The 19,476-nt window shown below is 44.6% G+C and overlaps 1 protein-coding gene across 4 annotated transcripts in view; it reads right to left on the bottom strand.

Moving 5' to 3' along the window:
* DNAH9 (dynein axonemal heavy chain 9) overlaps positions 1-19,476 on the bottom strand; it is a 371,124-nt gene that overhangs the window by 330,035 nt on the left and 21,613 nt on the right. For all 4 annotated transcript variants that reach the window (XR_016223981.1, XM_070061398.2, XM_089317689.1 and 1 more), the window contains exons 6-9: positions 17,234-17,467; positions 9,959-10,126; positions 4,028-4,144; positions 954-1,104 (exon numbers count right to left, since the gene is read on the bottom strand). Coding sequence is in view for 3 of the 4 variants with exons in the window: in XM_070061398.2 (XP_069917499.2) it covers positions 954-1,104; positions 4,028-4,144; positions 9,959-10,126; positions 17,234-17,467 (670 nt within the window). In the remaining variant the exon portion in view is untranslated. The remainder of the gene's footprint in view (positions 1-953; positions 1,105-4,027; positions 4,145-9,958; positions 10,127-17,233; positions 17,468-19,476) is intronic.

Below are 19,476 nucleotides of genomic sequence, written 5' to 3'. Positions count from 1 at the left end.
TTGGGGAACTTCCCACTGCCTGAATCATAAATTCCTCATTCCTTACTACAGTACTAAGGGCACATCATCATCGCACCCCGGACTCCACGGCTGACCTGATGCCCCTCAACATGCCTTGTTTGGCTACAGGTAATGCAGGCTGGTAATCTCCCACAGTTTCTTCTGTCTTTGCTTCAGAGCCTTTGTGTCCTCTTCCTTGCTGTCAGCCCCCCACCTTTCAGGACTCAGCTAAGACCACCCTCTCCATAAACCCACCCTCAAGTCTCCCAGCCAGAGTTCATCTTGTTTTATCAGGGTACCTCATGACTCCAGGGAAGCACTGCTCACCCTCCATGAGTAAACTACCTTTCAGGATTACTTATTTCATCTCTCACATCCACTGGCCCACAAGCATTCCTTGTACATATGCAAGGGCTCGAGAAACATGGGTAAAAGTAAAATGAAAAATTTGTGTTTTCCTTTCAAGCAAATAAGGCTTCGAAGAAGTGTGATAAAAATGGAGATGTCACACCTCCACTTGCTACTGCCCTTTGGCAGGCTCCTGCTGGTCCTCCCACTAGAAGCACGGTTGCTATGGCATTGGAAGGGATGAGAAGCTTCTCTCAGGCGTGCAAAAACCTATTGTGGGATTGAGGTACATGGAAGACTAATCAATGTGGCGACATTGACCAAGAGTCAAATGAACCACTATGCCAAGGTCTCAGTTGAGCAGAAGCAGTCGAGGCTTCACTACCCTGGGGTCAACCTGCCAACCTCAGCCCCAGATGCAGAGGAATCCACAGTTCAGCAAGTTCTACAACCACCCACCATGGTCTGGAACTTCAAACAAGAAGGTTGGCTTGCTCTTCTTAGAGAATGTCATGCATCTGTCTATGTACATTTAGCAAACACAAGAAGAGTTGTACCCTTCCCAGTAATAAAATCTCATCAAAATCCCCAGGCAACAAACCTACCAAGTTCTGCCTCCTCCTGGGTGTGCTGACTGTAGATGGTCCTGACTGCATCCAGGTCTTTGCTGAACATTCGAATGAGGACCAGGTATTTCTCAGATGTATCCTGTGCTACTAGTGGTCTCTCAAGGAGGTTTCCCGCAATGTCCAGCAGCTATTTAGAGGGGAGGAAGAAGAGAAAGATGTTACAGATTAAATCTTCCCAAGCTTCCCCCTCCTTTTTTTTCCTTCATAGGCCTACCAATGTGAGGGGGGGAGCAATCTTTACAAAGAGCAGTGGCAAGAATGATTAATAAGTGAATATTCATGGTTTTGCCACTTCTCCCTATGCCTCCAAAGGAAAAGGATTCCTGTCTGCTGGAATCTACCAGGCTGCCTTTGTTGTAAGTCTGGATAAAGAATAAAATAAAGGGAAAACTACAGATGTCAAAAGGTTAAGTTGACCTACATAATGAAGACCTAAAACAGAAGGAAGAATGATAAAAAAGAAAAAGGAAAAAGAAAGCAGAAGCTAAGTGGGCTGGGTGTTGGGGAGAATTTGGAGAGCAAAAATTTAAGAGAGCAAAAAAAAAAAGTGTTTCGGAGAGCTATTTCCCTGTGAACAGCAGTGAGGGTGAGGATACTTTCAAGATATTTTTCTGTGCATGACAACTGCCCTAACCTCATGATGTTTCCTGGAGCAGCAGAATCAAGATTTGAAATGCTTTTAATTACTTCTGGTTCCTGGACTGTGTGTCTTTGATTGCGGTGCTGCCCTGAGACTAGGTCATGAAGGACTCCAGTTATATTTAGGGTACAGCAGCACACAGCTTCTAAACTTGCCTTCCACTGTAACCTCTCATCTCCATCTTGTGCTTCAAATCAGGAGCTGACAAATGACAGCTAGTGGGTGGCCAAACTTAGCCAACCTGTTCTATGATCATGGAGCATGGTCTTTACATTGTAAGGAAGGAGTTTAAAAAAAATTTTTTTTTAAATGTGACTGAGAATAGACTAGATGACCATAACCTCAAATATGTATACACTGGCCATCTGAGGAAAACAAGTTTGCTTACCCAAGCTTTAGGTGAATGAGTATAAGAGACATACTATAAAACTACAGCCACATATCCTAGAACTGGAAGCTGAGCGGGCTACATCTGTCCAAGACTCCCTGCTGTTTCTCTTTTTTTTTTTTTTTAATTTTTTGACAGGCAGAGTGGACAGTGAGAGAGAGAAACAGAGAGAAATGTCTTCCTTTGCCGTTGGTTCACCCTCCAATGGCCGCCGTGGCCGGCGCACCGCGCTGATCTGAAGCCAGGAGCCAGGTGCTTCTTCTGGTCTCCCATGGGGTGCAGGGCCCAAGCACTTGGGCCATCCTCCACTGCACTCCCGGGCCACAGCAGAGAGCTGGCCTGGAAGAGGGGCAACTGGGACAGAATCCGGCGCCCCGACCGGGACTAGAACCTGGTGTGCCGGCACCGCAAGGCGGAGGATTAGCCTACTGAGCCGCGGTGCCGGCCCCTGCTGTTTCTCTTATCATCTCATTTTACTCTGGGCCCTTCTCATCATTTCCTTTGCTTCAGTGAATTTCAGAGCTCGGAAAAGGAGGAGACAGGACAAGCCCCGGGAGCTGGTGGACCTAGACTCTGAATATGAGGTGGTTCTGGGAAGGTCTGAGTCTCCTTGTTATAGGGAATGGCGACTGCAGAGAAGATCCCATATGGAGTCCTATGTCACATAGTGTCCAGGTCGGACAATTTGACTCCAATGGACTCTCAAGAATCACTAAGGGTGCTATAAAACCTTCTGCAGGAGGCTCTAGGACCATTCTTTCCTCCATAAAAGGATCACTCAAATCTCCAGAGGTGGTGAAAATAGTTCTTTCTCAATGGAGGCACAAGAGGGTAGAACTCCCTACTGAGTTCCATGGCTCAAATCTCCTATTGGGAAAGTGCAGAGGTTGGCCTGAGGGATCACTGAGACCAGTCCACACCCTCTGACTCAAGGGCTTTGATCTGGATGTACCCTGGCTGGCCATGTCCCCTGTGGTCCATCTAATGAGTGACTGGTATGATTGTTCAGTGGTATCTGGAGTCAGGTGACTTCTCTGGGTCTCTCTCTGAAAATCTACTTTCCAAGTCCTGAAAAAGCTCTTATTTGCAGAACTTCATATCCATTGGAGGTTTTTGGTTTGGCTGAAGGACTGAAGGGTTTTCTTTTGTTGTTGCTGTAGTTGTATTTTGTTGTTAATAGAAGATTAAAAAATTAATTAAAGGGGTCTAGTTAGGTCAGCGCCGCAGCTCACTAGGCTAATCCTCCGCCTTGCGGCGCCGGCACACCAGGTTCTAGTCCCTGTTGGGGTGCCGGATTCTGTCCCGGTTGCCCCTCTTCCAGGCCAGCTCTCTGCTGTGGCCAGGAAGTACAGTGGAGGATGGCCCAAGTCCTTGGGCCCTGCACCCCATGGGAGACCAGGAGAAGTACCTGGCTCCTGCCATCGGATCAGCGCGGTGCGCTGGCCGCGGCGGCCATTGGAGGGTGAATCAACGGCAAAAGGAAGACCTTTCTCTCTGTCTCTCTCTCTCACTGTCCACTCTGCCTGTCAATAAATAAATAAATAAATAAATAAAGGGGTCTAGTAATTAAGTCACCAGTTAGGATACCTCTGTCACCTGGGTTCAACTCCTGGCTCTAACTCCTGACTCCAGCTTCCTACCAGTGCAGATCCTTGAAGGCAGCAGTGATGTCTCACCCACAAAGGAGATCTGGATTGAGTTCCTGGCTCCCATCTTTGATCCAGCCCAGCACTGGCTTTTGCAGGCATTTGGAGAATTACCCAATGGATGGGAGCTCTCTCTTTCTCTTTGTCTCTCTGCCCCAAATAATTACAAAATATAAACAAGTATTTTTACATTTTCAAAAGAGTATAAGTTGTTATCCTGAGAAGCTAATTCTGCCACTTGCCAGAGGATACTCTCATACCTCCCTTCCCGACTAAGAGAATGAAGTTTGCAGGAACAAGACAGTTGGGTGAGCATTCCTGCTGACCTCTGGTGTGCACTGAGCTCAGGGGTGGCCCTTGTCCCATCTGCACAAACCTTAAAGGCATGCTCTAATCCAGGTGAGTCATCAAAAGCTTGAATAAAGATAGTCCCCAGCCTTCGATCAAGGTCTTCTACTCTTTGGTTAAATTCAGAGACGTCGGTTTCAAATTCCTGAAAAAGACACCACAAGTGCATTACCCAAAACATGATTTTCCCAAAGTCATTCCCACTGTGCTGTTTACTAAGAGCCTTTGTATTTGACTTGGTTATATGAAAGATTTGTCTAAATTTTCTGAAACCCACCATGGCATGACCTACTTTTGACTACCTAGAGAATTACCCTGATACTGCAACAATTTTACCTGGATGCTCTGTGCAACATGGCAAGTGGAGCAAATGTAAGCTTGGTGTCATTTCAATCCTTGTGTGGTCTTCTCGTCTACATCCTAAAACCCCTGCCCTCTCACTCACCAGTACCAGCTCATATTACCCTGAAAGCCAAGTTTTCAGTAGCAACATCCCAGCAATGGGACTATTCCAACATTACCACCTACATTTCTTCTTCCCCCAAGTCAAAATCCTATGTTTTTCACTGCCACTTAACTAATCAGTCATTAGGCGGAATGTAAACATTATAAGCTAAACATTATAATATGTACCTTTTCTTCTAAATACACCTAAATAGGTTTAGACAGCAACAAGCTATTTTTCTTAAGTTTGCTAAATTTAGCCAATAAAAACACAGCACCTGTTACATTTGAATATCAGATAAATAATGAATTTCTTGTAGTATAGGGATGTCCCAACTACTCTATTTTATCTGGCAGCCCTGAATGTGTTCCTATTATTAGAGTGAAGCAATTTTCAGGGAATTTTGTTAACTACAATCTCTAATTTGTGGAATCATTATTATTTCTTATATTGCTCTATAATAATAATGTGTTTCCTTATGAAAAAAAGGAAAGTAGGAAAACATGGTATATTTCTACTTCCCAAAACCCAGCCACACAGAAAATGTAGTATTTCTTGTTTTATTTTGTTATATGATAGCAAACATATAGTATATATTCTGCTTTTTAGCTGCAACTGTCCTTATTTTTCTACTTTTGATTAAAGGAGTTTTTTCTATCAACTTTTATTTAATGAATATAGATTTCCAAAGTACAGCTTATGGATTACATTGGCTTCCCCCCCACCAATGACTTCCCTCCCACCCGCAACCCTCCCCTTTCCCGCTCTCGCTCCCCTTCCATTCATATCAAGATTCATTTTCAATTTTCTATATATATAGAAAATCAGTTTAGTATACATTAAGTAAGATTTCAACAGTTTGCACCCACATAGAAACACAAAGTGAAAAATACTGTTTGAGTACTCGTTAGAGCATTAAATCTCAATGTACAGCACATTAAGGACAGAGATCCTACATGAGGAGTAAGTGCACAGTGACTCCTGTTGTTGACTTTACCAATTGACACTCCTGTTTATGGCATCAGTAATCTCCCTATGCTCCAGTCATGAGTTTCCAAGGCTATGGAAGCCTTTTGAGTTCACCGACTCTTATCTTATTTATACAAGGTCATAGTCAAAGTGGAAGTTCTCTCCTCCCTTCAGAGAAAGGTACCTCCTTCTTTGAAGACCTGTTCTTTCCACTGGGATCTCACTCACAGAGATCTTTCATTTAGGTTTTTTTTGGTTTTTTGTTTTTGTTTTTGTTTTTTTTTTTTTGCCAGAGTGTCTTGGCTTTCCATGCCTGAAATACTGTCATGGGCTTTTCAGCTGGATCCAAATGCCTTTAGGGCTGATTCTGAGGCCAGAGTGCTGTTTAGGACATCTGCCATTCTATGAGTCTGCTGTGTATCTCACTTCCCATGTTGGATCACTCTCCCCTTTATTTATTCTATCAATTAGTATTAGCAGGCACTAGACTTGTTTATGTGATCCCTTTGACTCTTAGTCCTTTCATTATGATCAATTGTGAACAGAAATTGATCACTTGGACTAGTGAGATGGCATTGGTACATGCCACCTTGATGGGATTGAATTGGAATCCCCTGGTATGTTTCTAACTCTACCATTTGGGGCAATTCAGCTTAAGCATGTCCCAAATTGTACATCTCTTCCCACTCTTATTCCCACTCTTATATTTAACAGGGATCACATTTCAGTTAAATTTCAACACTTAAGAATAACTGTATTAATTACAGAATTAAACCAGTAGTATTAAGTAGAACAGACAAAAAAAAAATACTAAGAGGGATAACATATTAAGTTGTTCATTAACAGTCAGGGCTATGCTGATCAAGTCACCGTTTCTCATAGTGTCCATTTCACTTCAACAGGTTTCCTTTTTGGTGTTCAGTCAGTTGTCACCGATCGGGAGAACATATGATACTTGTCCCTTTGGGACTGGCTTATTTCCTCCATTTTGTTGCAAATGACTGGATTTCATTGTCTTTTACTGCGGTGTAGTATTCTAAAGAGTACATATCCCATAATTTCTTTATCTGGTCTACTGTTGATGGGCATTTAGGTTGATTCCAGGTCTTAGCTATTGTGAATTGAGCTACGATAAACATTAGGGTGCAGACCACTTTTTTGTTTGCCAATTTAAATTCCTCTGGGTAAATTCCAAGGAGTGGGATGGCTGGGTCGAACGGTAGGGTTATCTTCAGGTTTCTGAGGAATCTCCAGACTGACTTCCATAATGGCTTGACCAGTTTGCATTCCCACCAACAGTGGGTTAGTGTCCCTTTTTCCCCACATCCTCGCCAGCATCTGTTGTTGGTAGATTTCTGTATGTGAGCCATTCTGACCGGGGTGAGCTGAAACCTCATTGTGGTTTTGATTTGCATTTCCCTGATTGCTAGTGATCTTGAACATTTTTTCATGTGCCTGTTGGCCATTTGGATTTCCTCTTTTGAAAAATGTCTATTGAGGTCCTTGGCCCATCTCTTAAGTGGGTTGTTTGTTTTGTTTTTGTGGAGTTTCTTGACCTCTTTGTAGATTCTGGTTATTAACCCTTTATCTGTTGCATAGTTTGCAAATATATTTCCCATTCTGTCGGTTGTCTCTTCACTCTCCTGACTGTTTCTTTTGCAGTACAGAAACTTCTCAATTTGATGCAGTCCCAATAGTTGATTTTGGCTTTGACTGCCTGGGCCTCCCGGGTCTTTTCCAGAAACTCTTTGCCTGTGCCAATATCTTGAAGGGTTTCTCCAATGTTCTCTAATAACTTGATGGTGTCAGGTCGTAGATTTAGGTCTTTAATCCATGTTGAGTGGATTTTTGTGTAAGGTGTAAGGTAGGGGTCTTGCTTCATGATTCTGCACGTGGAAATCCAGTTTTCCCAGCACCATTTATTGAATAGACTGTCCTTGCTCCAGGAATTGGTTTTAGATCCTTGATCAAATATAAGTTGGCTGTAGATGTTTGGGTTGATTTCTGGTGTTTCAATTCTGTTCCATTGGTCTATCCATCTGTTTCTGTACCAGTACCATGCTGTTTTGATTACAACTGCCCTGTAGTATGTCTTGAAATCTGGTATTGTGATGCCTCCGGCTTTGTTTTTGTTGTACAAGATTACTTTAGCTATTCGAGGTCTCTTGTGCCTCCATATGAATTTCAGCATCATTTTTTCTAGATCTGAGAAGAATGTCTTTGGTATCTTGATTGGGATTGCATTGAATCTATAAATTGCTTTTGGGAGAATGGACATTTTGATGATATTGATTCTTCCAATCCATGAGCATGGAAGATTTTTCCATTTTTTGGTATCCTCTTCTATTTCTTTCTTTAAGATTTTGTAATTCTCATCGTGGAGATCTTTGACGTCCTTGGTTAAGTTTATTCCAAGGTATTTGATTGTTTTTGTAGCTATTGTGAATGGGATTGATCTTAGCAGTTCTTTCTCAGCCGTGGCATTGCTTGTGTATACAAAGGCTGTTGATTTTTGTGCATTGATTTTATATCCTGCCACTTTGCCAAACTCCTCTATGAGTTCCAATAGTCTCTTAGTAGAGCTCTTTGGATCCTCTAAGTAAAGAATCATATCATCTGCAAAGAGGGATAGTTTGACTTCTTCCTTCTCAATTTGTATTCCTTTAATTTCTTTTTCTTGTCTGATGGCTCTGGCTAAAACTTCCAGAACTATGTTAAATAGCAGTGCTGAGAGTGGGTGATTAAAGGAGTTTTAAGAAAGCACTATCATCCTGGGATGTCTGAAGTTGCACAAAGCAGATTCCTGCCCTAATTTATTTTCTTTAATTTAAAAAAAATATTATTTATTTGAAGGAGAGAGAAAAAGAGAAAGAGAAAGAGAGAGAGAGAGAGAGAATCTTCCATCTACTGGTTCAGTCCCCAAATAGCAGCTATGGCCAGGGCTGGTCCAATCTGAAGCCAGGAGCCTGGAACTCCATCCTGACCTCCCATTGAGTGGCAGGTATCCAAATACTTGGGTCACTGCTGCTTTCTCAGGTGCACCAGCAGGGAACTAGATGGAAGGTGGAGCATCCAGGACTCAAACGGGTGCTCCAATACTTGATGCTGGTGACACAGGCAGCAGCTTAGGTCACTGTGCCACAAGGTTGGCCCCATTCTGCCCTAATTTCTTTCTTCTTTTCTCTCTCATACTCTTAAGATATCTTCTCCCATGATTCAGACCTTCCATTTTTGAGATGTCCTTGCCCTGTTTCCATATTGACCCTTCTACTTTTATTCCTATGGGTTTGGACTCATAGGTTATGGTTTTCAAAAGGCAGCAGGGGAGATATGAACTCATGGTTCCAACCAGAGAAAACATGGCGCTGGCTGTTTCTTCATTGGAGAGGCCATGGTTTCACTCCACCCTCACAAAGACACTGTCAAACTTCTGTCCAGGTGTACCTGGCCCTCACTTAGCAGTCTCTGCTGGTAACTTAAAACTTTTTGTTCTCAATTGCATTGAGGTTTCATTGACAAAGGACTGTGCATGTTGAAGGTATACACTTGATAATTCTGATAGACATGTACATTGAAATGTCTGCCACAACTGAGCTGGTTAACATAATCCATTGCCTCACATGGTTACCATTTTTTCTTCTTTTATTTTATTTTTTGTAATGAGAACTCTGCAGAACTACCCTCCTGGGGCCAGCACTGTAGCTCAGTTAATTGAGCCCTTGCCTGCCATACCAGCACCCCATATGAGCACTGGTTAGAGTCCTGACTGCTCTGCCTCCAAGACAGCTCCTTGCTAATGTGCAGAAGGTGACGGCACAAACCCTGGGCTCCTGCCACCCGCATGGGAGACCTAGATAAGAGTTCAAGCTCCTGGCTTCAGCCTGGCCCAGGCTTAGCTGTTGTGGCCTCTTGGGAGAGTGAGCCAGCAGACTGCAGATTCCTCTCTGTCTCTGCCTCTATCATTCTGCCTTTCGAATAAAATAATAAAATAAAATAAAAAAGATCTATGCTCTTAGTAAACTTAAAGTTTAAAATGCAGTATTATTTGCTATCATCACCATATTGTGCACTAGATCTCCAGAAATTTTCCACCTGTGTAACTAAACTTTGTACCTGGTGACCAACGCCTTTCATTTTCATCACCCCTGAGCCCCTGGAAATCACCAGTCTGCTCTCTGCTGCTCTGAGTCTGACTATGTTAGACTTTCATGTAAGTGAGATCATCCCGTGTTTGTCTTGTTCTGTGTGGTTTATCTCATTCAGCTCAAACATTTGGAAGCCATGGAGTAGTCACAACCTCCACCATCATCCCATATCCACCTCACTATCTCTGAAACCCTCTCTGGCAATCACTGGTGCTGGGCAGTTAGCATTTGGGAGAGGCACTCCTCAATCCTTCTGACACAAGGAATGAAGGTACTCTTGACACAAATAACAACTGACTAAGCCACTGGGACCACAGAGCAAAAGGAAATGCATGGGGGAAACAGAATGCCAACACCTAGAATGGGACAAAGCTTGTAATTCAGCTCCCCCAAGACCTACCATGCTTTGGGGGTCCAAGAAGTCATAGGAGGACTCTGAGAAGACCCTGTACATCTCTTGAAATTCCTCATACATTTGCTGCACCTGCTGACTCAGGGCATTCCCTCGGATGCCACTAAACTCAAGCTTTTCCAGTTTGTGGAAATCCAAGGCTGTCTTCAGAAGATCCTATGGGGAGAATTCACAAAAGAGTTAAAATAATAATAATTATCATCCTAACGACAGTGGATGGGTAGAGCTGGAAATCATATGGGGGTGGTGGTTGCTTAGGAAAATGTGAATCCTGATTAGCTTGGTAACCTTATTATTAGATTGAGTTGGTATAAATAACTCTTGGTGAAACTCAACAACAAAGTGAGGGAAAAGTACAGACAAATAAAACTCACACAAACCAAAATAATAAGTAAAATGCATGCCTCGGCCTCTTGCTGTATTTGCATCCTTAAGTAAATAATGAACAATAATAATAAAATTACATGATTGGTGGCTTTCCCAGTGATTTTTATCTTAAAAAGTCAGTTTCAAACAGGCTGTGCTGCTTAGTTCTAGAATAAACAGCTTTCTAGTGCTAGTTCAAGTCCCAGTTGCTTCAATTCTGATCCAATTTCCTGCTAACGTACCTCTGAAAGCAGCAGAAAATGGCCCAAATGCTTGGACTCCTGCCACCCATGTTGGGGGCCTGGATGGAGTCCCAGGCTCCTGGCTTCTGCTTGGCCCAGCCTTGGCTGTTGCAACATTGGGGTATGAACCAGTATATGGAAGATATCTCTCTCTCTCCCACCATGTGTGTGTGTGTGTGTGTGTATGTGTATTTGTGTGTGTGTTGTGTGTGTGTCCTTCTGTCTCCATAACTCTGCCTTTCAAGTAAACAAATACAGCTTTAAGGGAAAAAAAACAGCTTTCTTAGGGGACATGGATAGGAAAGCGGATCCTTCAAATGGTCAAAATAGTCATGAAGATGAGCCCACAAGGTGACACCAGACTTCTTAGTGACTTTTGTTAAGGGGGAAGTCTCCTGCAAAGTGTTCTTGCCAAGTATACCAAGCCTGTTATGCCCTGTTGCCAGCTTGGTGACTGGGGCAGTCATTGACTGTCTCTGTGCTGGGTTTCCTTGTCTGTACCAGGATAATAACAATAGCTCATGGTGTGGTAGTAGGAGATAATAAGTTGCAAGCCTAGGATTCAGTACAGAGCTGGACATACAGTACACACATGGCATGCATGTAGTATGACCTGATGGTTTGTTGGTTTGGCAGTACCCCAGCTGGGCTCAGGATTAAACGACAGGGTGTATGACACAGCCCACAGGTCTTGGAGGGGTGTCCCTCTGCCCCCCAAGTCCATGGAATCTACCTTACCTATGAATGGACAGAGCATGGGAATGTCTAACAGAGCTGATGAAATTTATCCCTCATAAGTACCTGTCTATAATCACACAATCTCCAAACCAAGGCATGTGTCTTATTGCAATCTCTGATCTACTGAACAATCTTCAACAGGAAAGAAGGTGTACGTAACCTTTGTGTCATTTGTGACATGTGATGTGGAACCCTGGGAGGGGGTCCTCTACTCTGGAGGCTTGAAGGGCAAGAATAGAGTACATGATGACACTGCTGTGGCAAAACCCAGCTGATTCTAGCACTGCCAATGGCCATTGTCATTGGAGTGACCCATCAGCTTAGCATAGGACTTCCTAGCTCCTTTCTTTTGCTGGCATACCAATTCCAGTAGCCATGGAAGAGACATTGAGAAGTGGAGAGAAATGACTGGCTATCTCTGCTTTGCCAGACTTAGGAAGCCATTGAATTATCCCTCCGCTACTCAACTTTGTTGGGGAGTAGCTGGCTAAAGAGGGAGGGGAGAGAAGAAGAAGCGTAGTGGCTAAGGAAAGGAAGACATGCACTAAAACCAGAGACTTTCATCAGCCCTGATGGGAGACTGTGCAGCCTTTACCCCAGAAGACCCTCCAACTTACATACTGGAAAGAGAACAGAAAGGAACTTTATTGAAATGAAATCGACTGCAGTTATAATTCAAATCTCTCACAAGGTGCTTAGTTGTGATTGGTTTTATAGGAAATCATATTTGTGCGATGGAATATAACCTTGGTGCTCATGCCTCACAATTCTGTGGATGTCAATTTCAATGTGTAGGAAATAGTCTCTCACCATTCTAAAACATAGATGCATTTGGATATGTTTGCTTATATCGGGGAACTAGATGATGATTCCATTACACTATTTTATTTCTCCAGAATACTGCAAGCATGCTCGTGGATGATCACTGGAAGGTGTTTCATCTGCAATCTAACGGGGAAATTGCAGGTGGTAGAGAAATACGTGATTATTTTATTTGGGGAAGGGAAGTCTGGCTAGTGAAAACAATGGTTTTGTGCCTTGTTTTATCAAACTTCACAAATACCTGGTGGACAACACATTTACTTGGGGCTCAATTCAAAGTCTAGGGCCTTTCCTTACTGTCCTCCTTAAAGGGCTTCCCCTCCCTGCCTTCCCTTGATGTTCTCTGTCCCTTTTGGTTTAGCTATTATAGCACTATGCCATTATAATAAATTATTGTAGGGCCTGTGTGTTGTGGTGCAGTGGGTTAAGCTGCCACTTATGAGGCTGGCATCCCATATCAGAGCGCTGGTTTGAGTTCTGGCTGCTCTGCTTCCAGACCAGCTCCTTGCTAATGTGCCTGTGATGGCAGTGGGTGATGGACTAAGCACTTGGGCCTTTGCCATCCTTGTGGGAGACATGGATGGAGCTCCAGGCTCCTGGCTTTGACATGAGCATTATGGCAATTTGTGGTTTGAACCAGTGAATAAATATAGTGCGTGCTCTCTCTCTCTAGCTCTCTCTCTCTGTCGTGTTCTCTCTCTCTCTCTCTCTCTCTCTCTCTCTCTCTCTCTGTCTCTCTTGCAGTCTCTCCCTATGTGATTCCAATGAATTTAAACAGGCCTATGCTTACACATATCCAACCATAGAATGGACTACTTAAGAGAGGGAGTGAGCTCCCTGTTTCTGGATGGGTTCTATTAAGAGTCTGATGTTGAAGATACTGTAGAAAAGAGTTCTAAAGCAGGTGAGAAGTGGTCTCATGATTGTGTTGGCCATGACTATATCTTTGATTTTTAAATTATTTAAATATAACCCCCCTTTATTTTACTGCATGTTGAAAAGTCCTCACAGAACAGATAGAAGGCAATTTAAACCAGCCAGAGGTTTAAATGGTATTTTAAAAATATTGATTTTTTGTTCATCACAGTGGTAAACATGCAAACTCCACTGTGCTGTATAAAGGCTGAAAATACTGACTTCAGCATATAGCCAACATATGGCATCGTAGAGACAGCCCAGGATTTGGGGGCAAATAAACCAGAGCTCAACACAAAACCCTGGTTCTGCCATTCACTAGCCAGGTGGCTAAGAGCAAGACACTCACTTTTCTGAGTCTCACTGTTCCTCACCTGTAAATGGGGACAGTAATAGTCTGCTGTGGGGTTGCCAAGTTACATAGAAAGCACCTTGTTAGGATTTCAGAAAAACAGTAGCCACTCTCACTAACTATGGCCATCTTGACGTCATTAGATTGGGTTGGTGGGTATTCCATGCATCGCAGCTCATGCAAGGGTTCTTCTGGTGCCTCTTGGGTGCCAGGGTCCCCCGGCAGCTGACGGTCTGACTGTGGTCCTATGCTTACAAGAAGCCGTGCAACATTGAACTGGTGGAGGCAGGTGCAGGGATGGGGGTAGGGTTTCATTCCTGCTCCGGCCCGTGAGGTGAAGACTCTGAATCAGGGATAATGACAAGCTCCACCAGGAGCAATGCCGTTCTCCAAGGAGAGGTCATGCCGCCCGTCTTAAAAGAAATGTCTTCGGAATTCATTAAGGGAGAGCACAAAGCAGACATTCATAGATGAAAATCTCAAAAGGTCATTGGCAGAAAAGACTGTTTTCTTTACCTTTCGACTGCTGACTGCTACGGACCTTCTGCAGCTAATGGTCTCCTACGTGAACACAGGCTGGAGCTGGGCTAAGAGGGGAGCTGGCCCAATTAGGCTCAGAATGAAAGGAGGCTGGGGAGGGGCTGGAGCGGGTGGAGAGAGCGGAAGCGAGCGTGGTGTGTCTTAGGTCCGCTGGTTACCTATATTGCCGCTAATCACTTCACATAGAGCCTCAGCAGGAAATCATTTTGTCTCCAAGTGAATCACAGCTTTCCAGCGATTTTGTAATGAAAGAGATGAGGGTTCTCTCCAAGATGCTTCCTGCATTGTTTGCAGGCAAGAGGCTGCAGGCAGAAACATCAACAGGGGATCTGCAGAATCTACAGCATTACTGCACAAAAATGAACTTCAGAGTGTGTGTGTGTGTGTGTGTGTGTGTGTGTGTATGCTGGAACACTGATCAGGGAGGCAGAGTGACACAAGCAATCTAGAGACAACTGAATGACTCATTTTTTCTTTGGTTTTTGATGGTTCAAATTGCAAAGAGTGTATGTACTTTTGGGATTTCCTTGCTAAGTCATAAAGTGAAATAAGGCTTTTACATGGAATGAGATCATAATTTTATATAAATTTATATAAGTAACTTATTTAGGTAAAAAGAAATTATATGGTGTACAGATGGCAGAATAGAATGTATGAGGGAGAATGAAACCATAGAGCTGGCTTGGGACCCTTAAAATAGAGGAGAGGAGAAGAGGGGAGAGGGGAGAGGGAAGAAAGGAAACAGACTTTCAAAGCTCCCAGCTCAAAGTTTGTAAAAAGACAATTCTTGGGACCACCTGCCCCACATACTGACCCCAGCTAAATCCCTTTGAGCCTGGTCAGATTTGACTGTGCTGTTGGGTTAAAGTGAGGTATTAATAACCCAGCTCTGCCGGCGCCGTGGCTCACTAGGCTAATCCTCCACCTAGCGGCGCTGGTACACCGGGTTCTAGTCCCGGTTGGGGCGCCGGATTCTGTCCCGGTTGCCCCTCTTCCAGGCCAGCTCTCTGCTGTGGCCAGGGAGTGCAGTGGAGGATGGCCCAGGTGCTTGGGCCCTGCACCCCATGGGAGACCAGGAAAAGCACCTGGCTCCTGGCTCCTGCCATCGGATCAGCGCGGTGCGCCGGTCGCAGCGCGCCGGCCGCGGTGGCCATTGGAGGGTGAACCAATGGCAAAAGGAAGACCTTTCTCTCTGTCTCTCTCTCTCACTGTCCACTCTGCCTGTCCAAAAATTAAAAAAAAAAAAAACCCAGCTCTTAGGATGATTGCAAGGATACAGGTCACGGCATGACACAGGATTTGAAACATGCTAGTTCGTTATTTTTCTATTTCTCCTTTCTCTCCACGAGGGGTTGCTAAGAGGTGTGCTGCATGAGAGTTCTGGGGATGAGGAAGAGAACGGTGATACCCTGAGAATGAAACTGCCCCAGGTACTGCAGACCTGCTGAAAATTTAACAGTACTCACATCTCCCAAGCAGCAGCCCCCACTCCCATCCTCCTTCATTTAGCTAAGCACCCAGAAGGAAAGAGTGAATCTGTACAATAGAACTCTTATGCAAAACAGCAACAGGGTAAAAAAAATGCAACACTAATCACAGGACAGAAACTGTGGAGGTTAAAAAACCTGCCCCTCACGGTAAAACCTTTGGTGCTAGCAGGCAGAAGGCTAAATGCATGGCTGTCGTGTCACTGCTGTCACCATCATCTCAGTGGTCATATATTGTCTGCAAACAGACAATACAGAAGGCTAAGTTCATGCAAATTCTTGCTGGAGAGGAGCACATTAATCCCATTGCAAACAGGCATCGATCACAGAGATACACAGAATGTAAACTAAAGGGCTACGTGAAATATGCCAGAAATCGATTGTCCCCTGTCCCGTTGCACTGAGCTGAGCAAGGGGAGGTGGTGGAGGAGGAAGACAGCAAAGGGCAAGGGGTGGGGGGCAGTGAGTCTGAGCAAATGTTTGGGAGATGGAAAACAAAAGAGAAGAAACAGTGGGGGCTGTGCAAAGGCTCTGGGAAGTAAACCACAGCTGAGGGTAGAAAATGTGAGAGGGGAAGTAGCAGGAAAGATAGGGAGCCTGATGGCACCAGTGTCATCCTCTGACTAAACTGGGGCAGCTCATTTTTATGCATCTGTGCCTTTGGTGCAGAGAGAGAAGGCAGCCTGGGAGAGGACTACTGTGAGGGTAATGACTCTGGGGAGGTGAGTAGCCATTGCTGCTGCTGGTGTTTACAGAGTCCACCCAGCAGATTAGGTGCTCTAACGTTAGAATAGCTGTCTATATGCAAAGTCACAGCAGTAGCATGGGGTCTCAAGGGCCTGGCTCACGCAGCTGTTGGAGTGGCTGTTTAGTGGCATCCTAGGGCCGTCAGTGGGGCTGGGGAACCTGCAAACGTGACTGCTGCCAAGGGGCAAACACAGTTATTCCTGCACAGTCAGCCCAGGCCAGGAGCAGGTTGGATCCCGGGGCCTCCATCACCTCCGGATCAACAACAGCAATGGAGTTAAGGGCAAAGATGAGTGCAGGTCAGGGGTTGGGGGAGAGGCTGTGCCTTGAGAGCTGTGCTGAAAAAGGAGACGTTTAGGATAAAGCTGGATATCGATTATTTGTACTCTCCACTGTCCTGATGAAGTATTGAAGGTGTGCTTTCTCTGAGATCTGGCTCCCAGCTCTCTCTCTCTCACACGCACATTTTTATCCTTCCTCGTCTACTTTTCCTGGCAAATTCTTTCTCCAGTTTCAAAACTAACTTACTCTTGGGCTTCCTACTTATTTTTCAGAGCCCTGCTGGGTTAAGGAGCCCCTCTTTCTTGCTCCGAGGGTGAAGAAATAACTGAGCGGAAGTTGTGCTTCTTTTGCACGGGGCTTCATCAATTCTGCAGTTTTGGAAGCCACCTGGAAAGTGGGGGAGCTGGGGACAAATTCAAAGCTGCTGACTTCTTGGGTCTTGCCGGCCACATCCAGCTCTGCTCACTTCCATTGTCACACTGGACTTCCTAGTCATAGTCTATTTGAAACAAGGTGCCAACTTGAAAGTCAGCTGAATGACTTGACTGATTCCTTGGCCTTTCTTCCTAATTGCATCTAGAGCCACAATTTCCTAAACTCCTAATAGAAACACCACCATGTGATGGTCACTTTCTAGCTACTATTGTTTGACCCCTTACTGAATGGGTTCTGGCCATCAAACATGTTGTTCATTTTCCTGTTTCACTTTATGAATCCTTGGATGACTTGCTCCAGTGTCGGGCTGGGGGCCTGAGCTGATCTGAGCACTCACCGTTACTACGTGCAGTCGTCCCAAGAAGCTGTCCAAGCGCACAAAGACCAGAGAAGACTGGAAATCCCACTCCTTGACTTCCTGGTTCTCTTTGAAGTAAGTATGGAGATTCTCCCTTCTGTCCTGAAACACCTGCTTGAAGAAGGTCAAGGTGTCCGAGACGACTTGAAGTTTTCTCTGACTTTCTTCTACCTCACTTCTCAGGAGGTCTTCTGGACTCAGATAAGTAGAGGCCTGGAATGCAAACAGATGTTCCACCAAACTGGGCTGCAGGTGCTAGACATCCCATAATGTTGTCAGCACCTGCTCAGAACTGAAACATGGCCCAAGGGATTTTTTTTTAAAGATTTATTTACTTATTTGAAAGTCCAAATTATAGAGAGAGAGAGAAAGAGAGAGAGATCTTCCATCCACTAGTTCATTTCCTAAGAGGCTGCAACAGCTGGATCAGAGGCCAATTTGAAGCCAGGAGCCAGGAGCTTCTTCTGGTTCTCCCATGTGGTTGCAGGGGTCTAAGCACTTCAGCCATCTTTTGCTTCTTTCCCAGGAGCATTAGCAGGTAACTGGATCAGATGTGGAGCAGCCAGGACTCAAACTGACACCATATGGGATGCTGGTATCACAGGTGGGGGTTTCCTTGCTATACCACAGAACCAGCCCCCCAAGTATATATATTTTACAAATAGGCTGTGGCCTTCAGCCATAAGATGAGTAAGAAGACACAATGGGACTTTCGTTCTGCCAAGAGTTCACTCTCAGGTATTATTTTGTGATTTACAGGCTTTCAATAGTAAAATAATTTGGGATTTTGAATTCTTTGGATCAGGGGCTGGCATTATGTTGAAGTGGGTTAAGCCACCACCTGTAATGCAGGTATCCTATTTGCATGTGGGTTTGAGTCGTGGCTGCTACATTTCCAATCCAATTCCCTGCTAGTACATCTGGGAAAGCAGCAGAAGGTGGCCCAAGTGCTTGGGGGCCCTGTCACCCATGTGGGAGACCCAGGCAGAGTTCTAGGCTCCTGTCTTCAACCTGTCCTTGTCCCAGCTGTCGCAACCATTTGGGGAGTGAACCAGCAGATGGAAAATCTTTTTATCTCTGTTTCTCCCTCTCTCTCTCTCTCTCTCTCTCTCTATGTAACTCTGTCTTTTGAGCACATAAATAAAATACAAGAAAAATAAGTCTTTGGACCATAATTATTTCCCTTTCTCCAAGACACCTGTGCCTGGACATCTAGGAAGTGAGATGCATTGGATAGCCACTTTCACAATCACAGGGAGGGCAGAGGGAACTGGGAGCTGGGTTCTAGTCACAATATCCATGACTGTATTGCCAGTAGAGGCCAAAGCCAGCCTCACATTAGGGATGCAAAGTAGAGGAGCCAAAATTTTTTCTTTATGTTGATGTTACTTTTGGTTGGGTTTTCTAATGCTTTGAAGCCAAAAGAGTTCTGCTTGATAAGAGTCCTGGAGTGATGGATGGGTGCTGGTCTAGGAGTCAAACTACTTGGGTTCGGGTGTCCTTGGGCAAAGTCTGTGGTCCTTCCTGAGCCTTAGTGGTTATTATCTAAATAAATAATAAGACCCTCCCTGCCCATTCCCAGGGTTCATCTAATAATGGTCCAAGATAATGTCTGAATTAGCAGCCTGGAACCTGAAAGGTACTCCATGGATATTAGAGTCACAGCTCCTTAGAGGTAAGGATGCCAGCTGGAGGGTAAGGCTGTCCAAATTTCCTCATGGCCTCTAGCTTTGCTCCCAGATCCATTCTTTGAGGCTTACACTGCCCTGGTTGGTGCTATAAGAAGTCCCTACACAGGAGGAGCACGAAGTATGTAATCCAATAAGCTGCTTCTCCAAAACTCGCAGTACTGAGTTCTCAGCATGTAAGGGCACTTGCTTTACCACAATGGAGCCACATAATCGCCAGCCATCCTCTTCTTGGTATCATTGTATAGGAAAAGGAGGCATAGAGCAGGTAAGTGACTGAACCTGACAACACACAGCTAGCAAGTGGGTAGGCCTGAGTTTTAGTACAGGCTCCAAACTTAACGCCAATCTCACTAAGGAGTTTGAAATTTATCACCCCATAGCCTTTGTCCCAGCCAACATTCTAGTGTTAGTGAAAACCTCTGCGTGAATTACTGAGAACTTTATTGAGAAGAAAGTAATTCAGGTGTGAGAACTCTTTGGACCATAATGACTCCCCTGCTGGGAAAAAGGCACACTTTACTCTTTCCTGGG

This window comes from Oryctolagus cuniculus, chromosome 17 (genome assembly GCF_051225735.1).
Source record: "Oryctolagus cuniculus isolate XC-2025 breed Fujian yellow rabbit chromosome 17, ASM5122573v1, whole genome shotgun sequence".
Classification (NCBI taxonomy): Eukaryota; Metazoa; Chordata; class Mammalia; order Lagomorpha; family Leporidae; genus Oryctolagus; species Oryctolagus cuniculus.
Note: the sequence above shows the minus strand (reverse complement) of the source record. Positions and strands in the feature narration are given on the sequence as shown.